This window comes from Centruroides vittatus, unplaced genomic scaffold (genome assembly GCF_030686945.1).
Source record: "Centruroides vittatus isolate TY-2023 unplaced genomic scaffold, ASM3068694v2 contig_352, whole genome shotgun sequence".
Classification (NCBI taxonomy): Eukaryota; Metazoa; Arthropoda; class Arachnida; order Scorpiones; family Buthidae; genus Centruroides; species Centruroides vittatus.
The window spans coordinates 51572-70461 of record NW_027122175.1 but is presented as its reverse complement, the minus strand read 5'-3'; the positions used below and the strand labels follow the sequence as shown (position 1 = coordinate 70461).

The 18890-nt window shown below is 38.0% G+C and overlaps 1 protein-coding gene across 4 annotated transcripts; it reads right to left on the bottom strand.

Annotated features, from left to right (window-relative positions):
- Positions 1-157: 157 nt before the first annotated feature.
- LOC136974659 (protein phosphatase 1 regulatory subunit 16A-like) lies at positions 158-18596 on the bottom strand. 4 transcript variants are annotated; one of them, XM_067269598.1, is made up of 11 exons: positions 18527-18596; positions 9865-10262; positions 6040-6110; positions 5821-5966; positions 4788-4891; positions 4584-4708; positions 4382-4507; positions 1804-1879; positions 1603-1720; positions 1418-1532; positions 158-1346 (listed from the first exon to the last, which is right to left on the bottom strand). In XM_067269598.1, the coding sequence occupies exons 2-11, from the start codon at positions 10118-10120 to the stop codon at positions 759-761; spliced, it is 1725 nt and encodes a 574-aa protein (XP_067125699.1). In that variant the 5' UTR covers positions 10121-10262; positions 18527-18596; the 3' UTR covers positions 158-758. The 4 variants fall into 4 exon arrangements, with proteins under 4 accessions (XP_067125699.1, XP_067125698.1, XP_067125697.1 ...); XM_067269597.1 differs by lacking the exon at positions 18527-18596 and adding an exon at positions 13122-13233; XM_067269596.1 differs by lacking the exon at positions 18527-18596 and adding an exon at positions 11097-11310.
- Between the last annotated feature and the right edge of the window lie 294 nt (positions 18597-18890).

Genomic DNA, 18890 nt, shown 5'->3' with positions numbered 1-18890 from the left:
CCTTTTTTTTTGATCTCATAAAAATATTTCTCGTATTTGCACAATCTTTAAAATCAATAATTTGCCATTTACAATCGTTATAGCTCTGAAACCTTGTAGCCAAAATAAAAGTTTTCGACCCCCGTCCGTAATTTATTAAATAATTCGGCTAGATATATTGCACAGACAGAAATAACGTTTACTTTGTACCAAACTGTTCTAAATGGGAATTTTTTTTTGTTTTATACATATTAAAAGTATTTTTTTTTCTTTGTTGGATTTATACTACATACACATAGATCCCTATGTTTTTATTAATATACGGGGAGACGGGGTAGCGGAAGACGAACAAGAAGGTGGGAAATCTCATAAATGTGATGGTATCTTTCGATTGTGTGTGTTTGTGTGTAAAGAAGCGCGAGTTTGCAAAAATCGAGACAAGAAAATAGTTAGTAAATCTTAGTAACGTTGATTTATATGAAATTTTGTATTGCATATCACACATTATTTGATAAAAATCGCCCCCATTTTGCGTGGAAAATTGCAAGAATTTTAATTGTAGGGTGTTTGATTAGCTCAGTTTAACGTTTTCGTTCGCAAATTACGAGCGTAGTGGTGAAATGGGTACAATGAATACGAGATATCCCACCTTCAGTGCGCTCCCGCAATTATCTAGGTCACACAGAAAGGTTCTAATGTGTTAAAATTTGATATCATGAGATAACGTCTTGCGCTCCCCCATCTTCCTTATAATTTGAGTGAATATTACAATTCTTTTATCACATCAGCGTGCAGCAACCGTGCTTTTGAGGATCTCCCACGATCTCCGAGGGATCGCTTCTGTATTTGCGTAGCGAAGTGGTGGGCGAAGGTGGAGTCTGATAGGTGTAAGTGGCACTGAAATGACGTCCGTTACGGCTGGTTATTTTACCGTTCAGGTCCTGCTGAGACGATAGATTTGCACTGTTTCTATTGCGAATGTCGGCTCTGTGCCTCTTTAAATCTGCCAGAGTTCCGGGACTAGGCGCGTAACTGGGGCTGGTGTTAACAGTCACGTGTATCTCCACCTTAACCGATTCCGAGGGAGAGGTATCCACAGGTAACAGTCTCGAATCGGTTACGGTCACTTGGGTATCCGAATGATCCTTCTTTGGTTCCAGAGAATTTTGAGGAACGATTTTCGACAAGGAATGCAGTTTTTTTGATTTGTAATCACTTTGGTCTCCGTAAACGCAGTCTTTGATTTCCATCGTTTTGTGCTTCAACCTCTGCAACGTGTCCTTGCTCAAAAGTGCGTTGAGGTCACTAGAATTTGATGTCTCTTTCTCGTACTCTTTGCAGTCTTGCTTCTGTTTGATCTCGTCGTCCTTAAAATATACGTAAAATGAATAAAATTCAATTGTTTGCATGTGTAGAAACTATTTAAAAATCTACTTACTTCCTCGTTATTCGAGGATTCTTGCTTTCCTTGCCACAATTTGGCCTCTTCCATAGCTTCCCTCCTGGATATTTCCGTTTTTTCCCTGATGCTCGTCCTTCTTATAGACTGACTGCTAGATAAAATCGAGTTTTTAATGTTTCTTCGCTATATTTTCTTCCAAAATAGCGTGGAAAGCTGCTTACCTGCGAGTGTTCTGACTGTGAGTCCTTCGTAGTTTATGACGAGGAGTACCATCGTTAGTCTCCATTTCACTTTTTAACTGCAAAATTCTCTCTTTCAATTCCAGATCTTCGCAAATGTCTTCAACAATTAATAAAGAAATGTGTTAAAAATTAAAAAACGTATTATTTCTTGTGATTTAAAGATATCTTATCAATACCTACCGTAAGGTGATTCTCCATTCTTGGTCTTCGCATTCAGATCGGCTCCGAACTGAACCAACAGTTCTATGACATCGGGCTACGGAAGATATACATTGAATGTTTTAACATAAAAGTCTCATAAAATTCCTACAGATATGATCTGCTAAACGCTTTGAACCAAAAAGACTTATCCACTAACAATTCTGCAATAATTTAACTAATAAGATATTAAAATTGCATCTCAGGAATGATTTTCAAGGAGAATTTTGTTCGAAATCTCTAGACTAGAACTAGAATTTGCCTAGAAATGTTTACTTTAAAGGTAGGAAATTGTCGAGAGTAGTATTAAACAACTTGTAAAAAGAATTCAATAAAGTGGAGAGGATTTTAGTGGTGGAGTAGGAAGCGATTCTCTAGGGAGACTAAGCGACCGAGATTTTAGCTATTTTATTCTTTATTTTTTTTCTGGAGCACCACCTCGGAGGATACACAGGGCCTAAGCCGACAACAAACTACTCTAGCTCTAACTCACTTTGTAGATAACCACCCGGATCGTTACTTTTGCTATCCCCTTATCACAACAATTTAACGTTTCAATTGGCCACTAACCTTGAAAATGATACCCTTAACTTCATTATTTCCGAATCAGAAAGGATATCGATCCGATTTCTCTTCCTTTTTTATAAATTAAAAAAAAAAAAAAAAAAGGGAATTCGCGGTTTCTCCCGTCCTCTTCCGCTTTCTAACGTGCTTTGATTGATCAAAATTATACAAATGAATGAATAAAACAAATTTTTTACTCAAGTTTGCGAATGCGTTTTAACGATGAACGTGGACTGGGCAACATCGACTTCCTCTCCCTCCATTAATTTTTTTACGGTTGTCATGTGAATGAGAATCACCACGAGATGATTCTCATTCACGTGGTTTTAAGCATACCTAATGATTACAGGCTTATAATTAGAAACTACGGCGTCTTTATACACAAAAGCTACAGTTTTCGCGAGATTTTCCAAGATAATTTATTTAAAAATTTGGATTTATAAGGTTTTAATGATACTACTAAGAAGAATACGAAGGGAATTATACAAAAATAGTAAGTATCTTATATATAATTACATGTAGAGGGTGTAACATAACTCTAGAACCATAGGAATTACGTTGTTCTCTAACGTTTTACAAATTAACGGGAAATTAATTCGTTATTGTAATGATGGAGAGTCCAATCAGTGAAAAATCGCTGATGAGCTTTTCTCCACCAAAGAAACTTGGCCCCGATTATAGAAGAATAAACAGTTCTAACTCCCACATTCTAGACCGTGATTCCTAAATTGTTTTGTCGACCCCTTTAAAGATTCCACGATCTTTTCTTTATTTCTTTTCTTTATTTTTGCATATACAGTTAATAATAATAATTAATTAATTAATTAATCTGGTGAGCTAGTATAAACCCATACACCATTTTTATAGAAAAGATATACCGTGTTTACTCGCATATAGGACGCGATGTGACTTCAAAGATCAAAGTAAAGAAAATTAGATATATTAATACAATTTTAATTTTATATCAAATGCACGTAAATGCACACATTGTCCCGCAAAAATTACTGATATTTTAAACTTTAAGGAAAAATCTTGTAAAATCGACAACATAATTTGTTCACGTAAAGCTTCTTTGCCTATTCTTAACAGTCGATTATGCTTACGAGTTTCTCCGAATTCTGATTTCCGAATAATCATCTGTTTTCACCTGGGAATAAATTTAAACTTATATCGGGCTCCGGTGTGATTTTGGAATTCAATTCAAAAGCTTTGCTTTTTCTATTGCTATTCGTCTTTACTCCTGACAATACACAAGAACGATTCGAACGACCCAGATAAAATACTTTTGTTTTTAAACACCAGAAAGTGAGCATCCGGTAAAAAATGGTTTACAAAAATTATTGCAAAAATGCAAAGAAGCCTTTGGATTGTAAGTTTTTAATCGACTCCTATTCTAGACTTATGGGACACCCTGTACAGGAGAATATTTTATGAAAGCATGGAGTGTAAGATAATGGACAGGCCTAAGTACATTCGCTTAATTTTGTTTCTTGCAGATGTTCTTTGGGACTATGAAATGAAAATTTGATCATGTTTATGTAGGGGTACGTAAAGTTTCTGTTACTTCAAATTTAAAGTTATAATGTGTTTACTAAGTAAAGGATCTACATATGTCCAGTAGTTATTATATATTTCCGTAATGATAAGGAATTTCGTTATGTAGAAGGAAACAAATACAGAAAATTATAGACAATCGCCCGATAATTCGGCTTTGGTGGATGTATAGACAATTGTTTAAGTAATGCCTTTCACGATCTAGAAGCAAAAAGTTGCCATAAAATGTAGCAAATAAGTTTATGGTTTAATGATTTGTATCGGAGAGAAAGGATATTTTAAGTAGCCTCTCGAATAAACGAATAGGTTTTGTAGTCTCATGGGTATTGAGAATGCGCTTTGTAAGTGCAACACTTCTTGGAGAAGAGAATTGGATAATTTAAGTTGGAGAAGGAATGGATTTAGCAGCTAATCAGTGCAAAAATCAATATATCAAGCTTACATGTCCCCAGCAGGCGGCAGCGTGGATGGGTTGCCACAGATCGTCATCCACCACCTCCGTAGATACGTTGTTCTCTAATAGATATTCCACCACCGATAGATACCCGTTGGCAGCCGCTACGTGCAGCTAAACGGCAATAAATAAGTAAATAATTAAAGCGATTTCTCCGAGAACAGGTTAAGCTAAAGGTCACGACCCTTACCGGGGTGGCTCCCTGATTATCTTTGTATTCTATGTCACCTCCGTTCTCCACGATCCACTCCAGATCTTCCAACATCCTGCGCTCGGTAGAGGCTCGAGTTTGATCGATCATTTCCTGAGTTACTCCTGGATCGATAACAAATCGTCTGCTTAGTTTTGGATGTTGTCCGGAAGGATTAGAACCTATTGTTTATTTGTTAATTACCTCTCTTGGCCATTTCCGACTCGATGTAGTCCAGAGTAGCATCGTCCTCGCAGATGTCGTAGGGCATATTTCCATCGGCATTGACTGCCAATAAATCGGCTCCCCTGCAATAAATAAATAAATAAAACTGAAACTCGTAAAAATCCCGTTTTCTTCTTTCTGAGCGCGACCATAATTGTATTTAATTGGCTTAGAAACACCGAAAACTTAAATTAACCAAAGTAACAATAAAGAGCATCTTCGAATCTATTACATAAAATGTCCGAATGGTGTCTTTTATAGCTTTAAATCGAGGTTAGAATATCCAATTATTCGTCTTGTTTCATGAATTCTCGTTGTGTATCCTTTGGCATTCCATTTATTCTTTCGTAATATCTCCCGGAGGTGCATGCCACAAAGGAAATCACTTCAGAATACAGCAATGTGCTTTTCTTTCTTCGTTCTCCAAGAAATTAGAAAATCCGATCGATATTTAAAGAGTATTTTTCCTTTTCCCTCCCCCGTCTGTATTTATCTGATAAAAACAAAGAACATTTTAAAGGGAAAACGAGAATTTAGTTGGAGAAACGTAGAATTATCCGAATCTTCGAGCCGCGATCGATAAATCGATTGTTTGCTATTACGAATCGATCGATTTCTATTCAAATCTCCGTCGTCGTTTGTGATTGGAGCGGTTTTGTCGGTTCGTGTGAATGGTGTGATGCTTTAATTCCGATCCAATTTCGTGTGTGGAATCAAACACGAAAACGCCTCGCGCCATTAACAAAACGGAATTGTAAATGCCATCAATCGATAGGACGATGCGGTGCAACGGGTGCTTTTCTAGTTACGCCTTCCATCGTCGTTAATTAATACGCAATGAAACACTTCTAGAACTTAGTTTAGACATTGTGAACGACGTAAATGTGCCCACTTAACACGAAACGAGAGTACACGCCGAGTAAGAATGAGGTCAACATCCTCCAACCCCGTTCACTCTCGTCTTAAGTATAATGGATGGAGGGTGTTTGTAACCCGTCGGGGTGCTCCTTACTTGCTTATGAGGTACTTGACAAGGTGCAGATGACCACAGGTGGCCGCGGCGTGCAGAGGCGTCCACTGCTCGCTGTCTTTGGTGTTTACGTTGGCACCGAACTCCAGCAACAACTTCATCATATCTTCGCTGTCGTCGATGCAACACTGTAAAACCGTGAAGAATTATCGGACGTGGTTCCTAATGATGGAGAATTAACAAATTTTATTAAGTTCTCACCTGATGCAGCGCTGTCAGACCGTCTTCGTTGGTCGAATCGGGATTCACTCCCAACGTCAGCAGTCTGTGGACTAAGAGAGTTTGTGTGTTATTAACAATACCATGCTTGTACTTCCGGTTTCGTGATCCGGAAGCGAGTGTCTAGCGCGTAATCGATGATAAAATACGTCACTGTACGTAATTCACCGTAAACCGATTATCAAAAGTTCAGTTTAGTTATTTCGGATCCGATTAAGAGCTAGTAGAGCGGACGAATGATCGATCGTCGATCGATCCTATCGATCGGAAGTGTATTCATTCAGGTTTTTAAAAGATGTTTGATAATGAAAGAAATGAAACGATCCAAATGGGAGATGCGTGTATGTACGCATTTCCTTTACAGCAACGATAACGACGTCTCAAATGGTTCCATAAAGTAGAAAAGGAGAGTTTTTTGGAGGAAAGAAGCGCCTCCAAGGACACGAAGTCGATCGATAAAAATTCCATTTAATATAGAAAAAAAGATGTAAAAATGTTATAAAAACACAACGCCGATTTATAAACGCGACACGAATCTATTTTCTTTTTTTTTCTCTTTCTCTTTCTCTCTCTCTCGTTGTTTACGTCGCGAATCCATTTCATTTGCAAAAAAGCAGTGGAAATAAGAGAAAATATTGTGTTTCTTTCTTTGTATATAATGAAAATATTCTATAATTAAGGAATTAGAGTGCATAGAGAGCATTCGGATACCATTAACCATTCAGAAATCAGCATCCAAAGAAGATAACGAAGGAGAACATTTAGAGAGTAGCGAATTCTCTATGCCTTATGAAACAATCATAGAACTCATTTAATAAATAAATGTGGATGGAGAAGATTCGCTCGTACTCCAGTCGGAGCAAAATGTATCTGCGACTGCAGTCGATTATAATCATAAGGGAGATTATCGATTCTCTACAGAATTTAACTCTCTCCCTGGGAATTTTCTGTGGATGTTCTATCGTCGGGAAAGTAGAGAAAAAGATAAAAGGAAGGCGAGATGAAGTATGCACTTCCCAACGGAAGTTTCTCCTTTCCCACCGAGTACATAAAGTTGTACCGAAGTTGCACGCAAATTTCGAGGCACCGACCCGTACAGACGTCAGTTTCTGTTTAACCGAGCGGATCGTCTCTATCCCTCTGCATTCTTTGAAACGTTTCTTTAGAAATCTACGCTTCTAACGGGTTACGAACCCGGTATCGTATGCATTTTGATTAAATTACGTTCGTCAGACACTAGTGGATGGTGAGAGATCGTTTTTTCGTACTTAAAATCGACCATCTTCGGGAGCATCCCGGTTTAAAAAAGAGGATCGATATTTCCGTTTTATAAAGGGAATAAAGCGTAAAAATGTTTGATGTTCGTTAAGGATTTTATTATTCGAACGAAAAAAATCCCTCGACAATAGAAATGGATTGTAAAATCGGTGAAGCGTGGGTAATAACTTTCTCCTGTAGATGCAGGAAGATACGAATATTTCACGGATTTAACGCTAATAAAACGAGAAATCGGGCTTAAATCTCATTTTCCGATTCACCCACCGGGAGGAGCATTGAGAAAACGTTCTCTCGGCTTTCAATACATCTTGTGCCAAAATCGCTTCTAGCCATTGTTACCACTTCCATAGGGAATTACAATTGTTATATGAAAGGAAGTATAGAAAGGAAAGATATAAGTAATTTCTAGAGGTGGTATTTTAATCATAAGAATAGTAAAAGTTTGTTTAGAATGGGATTCTTAACTTATGTACAGGCTTACAGGCTTTCTCTTCACGTTGTAAAAGATAAGGAACCGCTACACGTTAAGGAACAACTAAGAAAGGAGAACAGTTCTCCCCTCATCTCAATTTATTTAACTGAATAATTACCTAAATTTTCCTTAATTCTACTGGTTTAAACTACATAAAAACAGGGAAATTCATTATGTATAGTTGTCAACAACCTGTGCGTTCCGTAACGAATCCATTAATAGTAACCATACAAAGTCCAGTTACTTCGTTACCGTGTCTGTTGCGTAACGAGTAGGCCTATAAATATATTACCAGAATTGGCGATTTGATATGATAAATTTTTAATTACTTTCGAGCATCGGACACTAATCGTTTAACGACGGAGCAAAAATGGTGCGCGCGCTTCATTCAATTAAGTACAGTTGCACCCCGACTATTAATTAGCACGTACGTACGTAAGCGAGAACAGAATATCGCTTTACATTCATTTAATCTGGTAGAATGCGTAATTAAAACTAAAACAAAAATCTCCGTCTTGTTTACCGTCTCCACGTTTGCCCTTTTCATGCATCGACCACTAAATAATAGAGCGAATTCTTGGCAAGGATTCTAATTTTCTAGGAAAATTTCTTCCAATTTTTTTTTCTTTTCGTACGCTATTTGTTGATGAAAACTTTTTTAAAAGATTGTAAACAAACGGTTTTTTGTTTTTCCTTCAAGCTGCTCCGCATCGGTGAAGAATGCAACGCGACACTAGGAATTTGCAGAGTTTTTCTAGCGAAAGAAATCTGCAGTGAGCGCATTTGTAAACCATTGATGTCTAGAAAGGATGCATTTAGGGATTTGAAAAGAAATCTGCAAAATTCTAAACTCTTTTCATTCTTTTCTATTCTTTGCTTCCATTATCGATTCGCTTGGATAATGCGCTTTTTCTATTTTGGCCCCGTTTAACGTGTGACGTCCCTCCGCTTAAAGGTGTACTAAAAACACAACACAATAAATTCCGCATCGTGTATAACCCGCACCCGGAGAAAGCTTTCAAAACACGCGCTTCCCGAATTAAATTTGCTGGACGTAGATGGAATCGCTGTAGAACTTTCCTCGTAACTCGTTACGTCACTCGTAACCCGTGCCAAAAAAATCGGAGCGGTTATCTGTAAATCGTCGGCACTGATAATGGGATGGGCGTGTAATCCTCGTCTAATAGTTTCTTCAAGGACAAAGAAGGGGGTAGAAATTGTTCGAAAATTTATTGGTCTGGATCGATCTTTTTTTAAATATATTTTTACGGAAATTTTCCCTATTTGCGACTGTGACTAGCGGAAAAATCAACGCATTAATCGATTTATAAATAACTAAAGGTGTCGTTAAACCCGTGTTATCTTCGTCTAATTTAGATATACAACTAACGACCGGTTGTGCAACGTGCGATACGTAACTGGAAAAATTATTCTGGAAGGTAAAAATTCAAATTTTTGCGAAAGTAAATTGTTCTTTTAATCGGCAGGGTTATGGGGAGAGTTTTGAGAATAAAGTTTAGGGAAATTTCCTGTGTTGTTATATACGAGAGGGTGGAAGGCACGCGCGGTAGAAGAAAAACTGTATCGAACCAGATTTAAAAATAAATTGGTAGATGGGATAATCGATGAAAGAGACGTAAATGGGCGAAAATGCTTTTGTCGATTATTTTGAACAATTATTGTCGAAAATGCTCGATTTTAAGTCTAATTCTTTACTTTAAAACCCGCGAAATGCTTAGTTTTTGACAGGTTTTCACGGTTGTGTTTAGTGTTTCGATCGATCTGTTTTTCAAAAATTAAGATAGAAGCGTGTACGAAAGTTGGACCAAACCCGAATTTCAATTAAGATGCGTTACTCTTCTTTTCTCTGAATGGCGCTATTGTTTTTTTCGTTTGTTTAATAGGAGCAGAATCTTGCTTCTATTGTTTTCTATCCTTCCTTTAGCTAAACACCTACTGTTGAAAACGTGACGGGAACGGACTTCGATATACTTTGGCCAAATGATAAAATTACAGGAATCGTTACTTGGGGGTGGAAGAAAACGAGAGTAACTTACCTTCTTCCACGTCGTTTCTGGCCGCCGCTTCTAGCAGCATGACACTAGGTACGAAATGCACTTTGTACCCGTTCCTCCTGGACTTCCGGTTCAGGTTGTGTTCCGTCTTCTTCCTCTTGCTGTTGTTCTCTTTCTCCTTCTGGTTCCATTTTTTAAGCTGTTGCATTCGCCTTTTCCTAGCGTGTTTCAACCTCTCCTGAGTCGTCATCCTCTCCAGCATGGCCAATTCCGCGACTAGTTCCGAATGCTCCGCCATTTTCTTCTTGTCCCTTCTAATTGTCTTATCGGGATGTTGCGTCGGTCGGTCCTAAATCGGCCGAAAAGTCTCGCGGGAAAAGAAGCGGTGGAGGCGACATTTTGGACCTTGTAGTCCCGTCCGGATCCGCACCGGTGGCTACCTGGAAAGAGACACGGGGATTTTTCGATCAGTGGTGGTTTCTACCCAAAAAATTTGATTGTCTGGCCCGCGTTAGTGGATTTTTTTCCGATGCTTCCTCGTAAAAGAGCACCGGAGTAGTTGGCGTCGAAGATAGAAGGGTGCAGACCGAACAGGTTAAGTGCAACGCTCCCGGTATTCCCATGTTTATTATTGGCAAGGTTAAAAATGCGCCATTGGTTTTGCGGTCGGATGCGCGGATCGATGCCACGAGAATTGCAAAAGGTCGTCGTCTGTAGGAAGGATGCAAATCCCCCTATCCTTTCGTTACACGAGGGAAGCATCGATGCCATTACTTTATTCGCGATTTGCCCCGATTGCCGACTGGGTCACCAACCCACCAGAAAGGTAGACCTGGTAGAAACGCCATCCAAACGTCCTCACACCTCCACATCTTCAAGGGAAGAAGGGTGTTAACACTAGTATTGTATCCTCTCGTCTGACGAGATTACTAATTAGGGAGAGGAGGCGAACGAGCGGCATTGACGACTGCTCCGGCTTGTTAACTACGTCTACATTCCGGCCGGAGGGAAACCCAAATGTATCCTCCATCCACGGAGGTTTATCTACCGGAAGGGGAGTAAATCTTCGCGTTTACTACTACTAAGACTCCGTGCCAACTTCCGGTTTTGCCCGTGTGGCGGGCGAGTGCCAATTTTCTCGACCGTGAGCCGGGAAAAATCGCGTGAAGACGGCCACCATCGATCGCCTGAGGAACGAGGTGACCCGGTTTCGATAAGGACGAAACTAGCGTTCGACCTGGTCGTCCGACCCATCCCCGACCCCTCGAACTCACCTTCCGCTGGCGGAGGTGGACCCTCGGCGGACGATCCGGATGCCGATGGAGGACATGGGTCGCGCGCGCGACCGTCCTACCCCTCTTCTACGTGGAGAATTCGAGCACTCCGCAACCCTTTGGATTCGTCAACGCGCCTGCGCCTCGATCGCGTTCGAAGCCTTCCGAAAATTCATCGCAGCTCTCGCTCCTCCCACTCTCCATTATTTTCCAGTAAAGGATAGGGAAAAAATAAAATAGAATCGAAGCGGCTTCTCCCGTCCGAGGAGGGAAAATTCCAAAAGAAAAAATTAAAACTAAAACACGTCACGCTTCGTGAATTCGAAAGTTTTAAATGCCGTTTGGGCGTTGACGTCATCGCAGATATTGCGTCACTTCCGGGGTGTTTATCGATTCCTCTTTTTATTTTCATTTTTGAATAATCGCCGATCGTCCCGCCACCAAGCGTGTTGTTTTTTATTTTGGTTTTGTCAGCACCACCTGGATTTTGGAATTAAAAAAAAGAGAGGAATAAAAAAGCGTTTCACTCCGCCATCTTTTAAGAAACGATAATGGCTCGTTGCCTTTTTACTTGGCCAAAAATACGTCCGATTTTTAATTTTACTTATTTTTTTCCGTGACGGTAGCTTCTCGGTCGAAGTTCTCATCGGTTGACATAATTTTAACGTTCCGATCCGCCGCTCCGTTAATTTCTATACAGGGAATTGTTTTCTTAAAACCCCGTCTTCGCTTTTACTTAGTGTTAAAGCATTGTAACTGGCGTATAAAGCGACACAAATAGAGCATTTTTACATACAAATCCCCGTAATTACCATCCTGTTCGTCAATTCACGCTCATTTAACTCGAACCCGGCATCTAACTTAAAGTAAACATCCTTAATCATTCCGCCTCTCGACGAAGAATTCGCTTGGTAAATATCCTTATCTTGAGATAATTCCTTATCTAGTACTTGGCGATTACCTTGGCTAACTTACCTACTAAAATGTTTGCTTCGTACAGATTTTAAGCACATTAAAATCCCTCCCGATTCATATGGAAGTGCTCAAACTTCCCAAAATGCACGTTTCAGTTCATATTCTAGAGTCTAGAACTTGGAATTTCCGTAGAATACACACGCGCGAGATTCTAGGCAAAATGCCTCCTATTCCAGTTTTATAAAAATAGAAAAAAAATAATAAAAAGGGGGGTTCTAGTTAAATGGAGCGCAATAAGTACTTTTTGAATATTTTCGGCTCGGCTGCCCATCAGTTTAAAGGCTTTCGAATTAATTTTATAAAAGTTCAAGAGCGAGTCGAGGTCGTGTCAAAGGTCACGGAACAGTCGGTGCCGCGCGAGGTTCTTTCAACGTACGCTTATTGTAGGTTTGGACGGAGAGGAAAATCGTTAGAATACGATAATCCGGCGCGTGAAATCGATATCCGGTTTGCTCAGCTGTCCAAGACGTCACTTCTCTCCTCTACCCCCGCAACTAATGCGTTTAATGTGTCGACTAGATACTTAAAACTCATCACGAGTGAAGTGATTTGATGTGTTTCGTGATAAACGTCACGATATCGAGAGGGGTGGCGTGTGGACGTCCAAACGTAGGATTTCGGTTATTAGCACGATGATCAATGCGGAAATTTTAGGACAGACGGACGAAAATCCCGAATGTTTCCTGCGTTTTGCCAGGATACGGATTGTAGAGTTTTCTGGTGTAACTTTTTAAGTGTATTTTTTAACTTTTAGGCGGATTCGTAGGTGTTTTGTGGAGTGTAAATAGGTTAAGTTGCTGGACAAGTTCGAGACAAATCTGTGTAGAAGTAGAACGTGGCCTTCCCTACATTTGTAACCATACCCCGACCTTACTAAGTACATTTTTCTCATCTACCCTTCTCGTTAAACCGCACAGTTGTTACGGAAACGTCACCAAATCTTAACAAGAACGTGGAATTACGCGGTGTTCGTTATAAAGGCCGTCACGAAATGGGGCGAAGTTACGAAAAAGGTGCCAGCTCCCCCCCCCCCGTCAGTCCCGCGCTTACCTGAATGAATTGGTGAAAGCAGCCCTCCGAAATGCCGTCATTTCCCAATCCGATCTATCCGCTAGCACAGTCAAAACGTAACTGCTGCAGGTAGGTTCTCTATCGCGAGCAACCTGCCGAGTCACGTGACGCGCGGGCTGTTGACATCACATCCGCTCTACCGTAAATGATTGGGACGGAGACCTTGATATTGTTATCTAATAATTTTATGAAGTGTACTCCATGCAGATAAGATTTCTAGCTTTGTGTCATTTTCATCAATAGATTCTCCTCGTGAGAGGAACCTCTAAAACAGGAGGTTCCTCCCCTACAAATTTAGGGAATTTCTTCTGTAAAATCCCGGAATGTACGGTACTTAGGTATCGTCGCGTTTAGTTTGTTTTTCAGGCCCCGCAACTCGGAATTGTTGGCAGATTTCGTAAACAATAGGGATATTTTAGGGATATAAAACAAGCGACGCCCTATTTTTCCATATTTGTGGCAATGCAAAAAAAAGAAGAGGAGCATGGATGGTTGCGTTCGTTTATATCGAAAATTTTTTGCCCGACAACCGTGTTGTTGCCGTTATGGTGATTAGTTCTGTTATCTGACCTAGCAACCGTGCAACTCTGGGCCCTACTTTTGGGGATGAGACCGAATCACCCTTGATACAGATTTTTCGAGTCAAAGATTTCCGCATCCTTGCTCCTTAATTATGCAATAATCCACGCCAGTTTTCGAATCCTCCACACACCGACTCGTTATATCGGGGTCGGAATTGGCTGCCGTTTTAACATTCGTCTTATATAAACGTATACTGTTTAATATGCTACGTGCGTAACGCACGGAAGGGGGAAGTTGGCATTAACCGGTGTTTGCCAGCGGTTAAGGCCTCGAAATTAATATTCAATTTGTTTGACGAATGGTACGCTATTTCTTTTACGAAACGTCTATAAAGAACGTTTTCTATTTTTTCTTTAAAGAACCATCAGTTAGTTTGTCTATCCGCAAATTTTCGAGATATCGAAGAACGCATTCCTTTTTTAAAGTTTCATGTCAAATCATTTCCATTTTTTGTACAACTCCCTTAACACGCGTAAATGCAAAATGGCATTTTTCTCGAAAACTACGCGGGTTAAAGAGTTAAACCTTTGTAATCCTCTTGCACGTCTGTGCGTTTGTCTGTGGTTAGGATCGAATTTCTACTTGCCTTCTTTCTTATATATTTAAAAGGCCTAAAAGACTCAGCTTGATAGATTACGACTGGCATTTTCATCATTAATTCTTTTACATTTATACAAACGTATATATAAGAGAAGTTTTTAAAATATAGCCCAACTGATTACGTTCTTTACAACTTTTTTGGACATTTCTACCAATTTATTCATTCGAATAATTATTTTGTTGGATTCGTTACACGAATGGATTTCTCGTCGACTATTGCATTATTGCATGAAAAGAAAAATTAATTTAGAAACCATTTGATAATTTATCATATGTTTCTGAAGGGATTTTTAATCACCCACACACTTTCTATATATAAATACATACATATATGAAAATTCCAAACTCTTTGTCTGCTAACGGTGGGACACCAGAGAATTAAAAACGTACGTCATTAAACCGACGTCACGTACTTAAAAATACTCGTAAATTTTACTGTTAACAATATAATAAATATTTAAAAATTTTCTTTACGACGAAAGTAATAAAATTTACACTTTACAAATGTATTTTTTCCAACGGAAACGATTATTTTTCCCTATTTCCATTTGGGTATTCCACACCATAAAATGCCTATTGCGATTTACGTGAGGGAACTCCACATCAAAAATAAATCAATAACGTAAATCGTCCTCCGAAAATAATTCCTATCCCTATCAAAATAGGCTCAATTTACCTCCCCGTGCTGTAGTGTTAACGGTAATGATCCCTCGTAAGTGTACTCTTTAAAACGAGCCATTGACGCGGTCGACGGTATAAGCGAGTGTTTAATCAATCAATAGTTTGGCCAGTAGCTTTATGTTTAGTCATGTGTGCCCAATTTTATTGTCACATGTCAATAACACTTCAAAAGGGGACTTCGCAGGAGGAAGAATTTTGCCGTGGGACTAAGATTTATGGCTTCGTGCCACGAATCTATATACGTGCCTGCTTACGTCTGGGTCTCACGAAATTTGATTGATGTGCGGTGGTACGCTTTCAATACTGAATATAGTTGGGAATACACTTGCGGAAGAATATATCCCTTCCCAATTTTACTTCCACATGTTTCGTCCCGTATTATTAATGATTACATAATCATTCTAATCTTAGCCAACTGAATCTTTTGTTTAATGAGATTTGATAGGAACTTTTTGAAAATTGGCTGTATTAGAACTTTGATATAGTGTTACATGATATAATTAAGTGACATAATTTCTAAGTAAATAAGATGATAACGCAAGGTACGGAGCTAGCAACGGGGTTGATATCTCTTGAAATTTCGGATTTCTAAACCCATTCCTTCAATTGTGATAACCATAAATGTTTACAGAACTTCTAAAAATAATAATAAAGGCTCGAAAAAATAGTTAATTTAAGATGTCGATTGTATTCTTACGGAAGATTAGCATAAAAATGCCAATAGAACTTCGATTAGCTCATGCTCTGCTCTTGACATAATTACATTTAAAATGCATTTCTCGAAATATATAATTATAGATGCAGAAAATTTAACAGGGGTCAAACTGATCTAACCCCAATAAAATAGGATATATACGAATTATATGATCAAACTGACCGCATAATGCCAATTTATCCTGTTTTATACGTTCGTGATGGTCACGCATAAAGATCGAGTATTCACCTCCAGGACATTTTAACTGGCCTTTTTTTAGATTGCTAGCATTTTATAAAAAAAACCTCCATAGAAACACGATTATTCTATTTGTTTTTTCGGCATCTCCTCAAGCTCGGATCAACAGAAATTTAGTTTTTCGCAGCTTGTTTAGCCAGTTTTCTGCCTTAAATTTTCTGATACGAGGAAATTCCGTTTAACAGAAATTACAGTTTAATCCTTGAAAACTGTGCTTTGTATCGTTACTAATACAGGCTGGCCTCGAGTGACATAATGCTAGTATTGTAATGCATTGTTTGACGAATAATGCGCTAGTATTTGTTTTGTTTGAGGTAGCCGAGCTTAAAAAGGCCTCCAAATGAAATTAATCGTGTTTAAATTCGAATAAAACCAAAATGAATTGGCATTTAAGGCCTCTAAATGCGTTAATTAAGCCACCGAACTTCTAATTTCTACCCCCACGAAAACAAATTTAAATCAAGTTTCTATTTCAGCCGCTAGGGGACACTTCTTTGATAAATTGGCTATCGTATTTATTAATAAGTTCGCTAATTTCGTAGCCAAAACTTCGCCCAAAATTTTTTTTACGTGTGTTATTTATTGCAGCAATATTGGATAAATTTTTAATAATATTTTTTAAAGATAAAATATTTAAATTACAAGGAAAAAATTATACATTTTTAACTATAAAATTTTAAAAATCCAATTAAATTATGCTAATTAATTGGAACAGAATCCTTACGGAAAAAATTATTTAATTAAAGAAGTGCGAATATCGACATTCAGAAAATAAAAAAATAAATAAAATATATATATGTTATTCAATCAAAAAACAGTAAAAAATTGCGAATAAAAGAAAATTAAAAGAGTTGAATGGTCGCTGTAGATGATTTGCTTTTGAAGATGATGGAGAGAAAAACTTATAAGTTGGCGTTAAGTCTGTTAATCTAATTAAGAAAAATCAAATTTAAACTGAAGAAATTTATTTATTTATTTATTTTTTAAGGAAAACCCCGTTATACGGCACAAATCCTCTGCGAATAGCAAATTGCAGATTTTATTCCGAATTAACGACTAAAAATTTAAATTTTTCAGTGTTTTTACCCTCTGTTTACGTCGGAAAATCGTGAAAAATCTAACAAGCAATCGAAAAATATTTACTTAATTTGGAACCTGTATGTCATCGACCCGGCATAGACGGGATTAAGTTCATTTAACGAACGGTGTTACCTCGACTTTATTCGTTAATGGAACTTTGATACTCTTCTGTTCGCGTGAGAAAATCTTAATTGCTTAATCGAGGTTGACGATTCGATCAGAATAAATTTGATTAACAAGAACAGGACGTAAACAAACACGTCGGATGGAAGAATACTTTCGTGGAACGGAAACTAAAAATTTAAAATACGTTTTATTCAGTACAGTAGCGTTGCGGAGATCAGGGTTCCCTTACCTTTGTAAATAAATAAATACAGTAATAAAAGATTTGAATACGACAAACGCACTTATACACACGTCTGTTCAATATCTAAAATTCTCTTCATCCATAGCGCTGGTGACTAGGTTTACATTGGTACAGGGATGCGTTACATTGGTACAGCTCATCCAAGGTGGTTTATAGAAGGATGAAGAATTTATGATTTACTACGACGGTAAGTACAGTACATCAAATTAGCAAAATATAAAGCTTAATAACACTTGAAGCTGTGATTTTCCATGTGGCTCTGGGCTTTTGTACAGGGCAAAATTGGCTCTAGAACCATTCGAGTCTGTTGTCAACTAATATTAAATCTCTTTAATAATAGTGAGGACGAAGGAGGAGAATTATGTTTACGACAGGCAAAGATCGGATTCGGGTTCAATTACTGCATACGATATCTACGTTATTCCATTAACAGTCCATAAATAGGAAGTAGAATTGATAATATTGTGTGAAATAAAAAACTCGAAAATACCCATATATCAGAAAAATAGTAAAATCGTCAGACTTTTTCGTGTACCGGATAACGTGTTAACGCATATTCAAGCAAATTTCGTCCATATTCACGATCGGAAGAAAAGTTAGTGGATGAATTTTTTGTTTAAAATTATATTCTGAAGTATAGTTTCCTTACAAAGAAGACTTACTTATTAAAAATTGATTAATAATAAAAGAAATTTAAGATCTAAAGTTCCGTCAGTGCAAGTCTTTGATCATTCGTATTCGGATCCTTCCTTCGCTAACCACTTATTGTCCGTCAATCAAAATTAAAAAATCATTAAGGAATAAAAACATTGAAATCTCGTCGTCATATCATCATCGTCAGCTAGAAAGGCATTATTTAATTTCTACAAGTACGAAACCGGCATTAAAAGTGCATCTGTATAATAATAACTCTGCAGCGATTAAAACGAAAATTGTATCCACGTGTATTGGCGCGTATACGTATAGAAAAGGATACGAGTAATTATAGTTAATTCTTTTCTACAGAATAATATATTTACTACTGTATAGCATAACTATATATAATATGAAATCACTTGTGTAGAACCACGTACAATATATAGAACAAATATAAATGTACACACGGTACCACCATGAACCTACCTGAAATTGTTAAAATTGCGTACAGAGGGGTGAAAAGAGTAAATGTCTTCTCGTGTTGTTAGAAAAATACGTTAAAACTTTCATTTAACGCGTCAGTATTATGTAATATACTGACTGTACGCAACGTAATTACATCACTAGTGTTTGGTAAAGGGAAAAAACCACCAGATACATATACTTCGACTATAATATTAAATTACGTATGCTAAATTTAAATCTTAATTTGATTTTTTATGTCATTTTTATGTTTCGTCACTGACCGTCATTCAGAAGATTTTTAGAACCTCTGAACGACGGCCACTGATGTCGTTTGGAGGTTATTTTGTATGCAGTTAAAAAAAGTATTTCTGGGAAAAATGGCCGC

Coding starts and splice junctions, on each gene's coding strand:
- LOC136974659 (XM_067269598.1), bottom strand. CDS start 10,120: ATGGCGGAGCATTCGGAACTAGTCGCGGAATTGGCCATGCTGGAGAGG. Junction 4,892..5,820: donor GTCAAGTACCTCATAAGCAA/GTAAGGAGCACC, acceptor TATTTATTGCAG/GGGAGCCGATTTATTGGCAG. Junction 4,508..4,583: donor ATAATCAGGGAGCCACCCCG/GTAAGGGTCGTG, acceptor ATTGCCGTTTAG/CTGCACGTAGCGGCTGCCAA.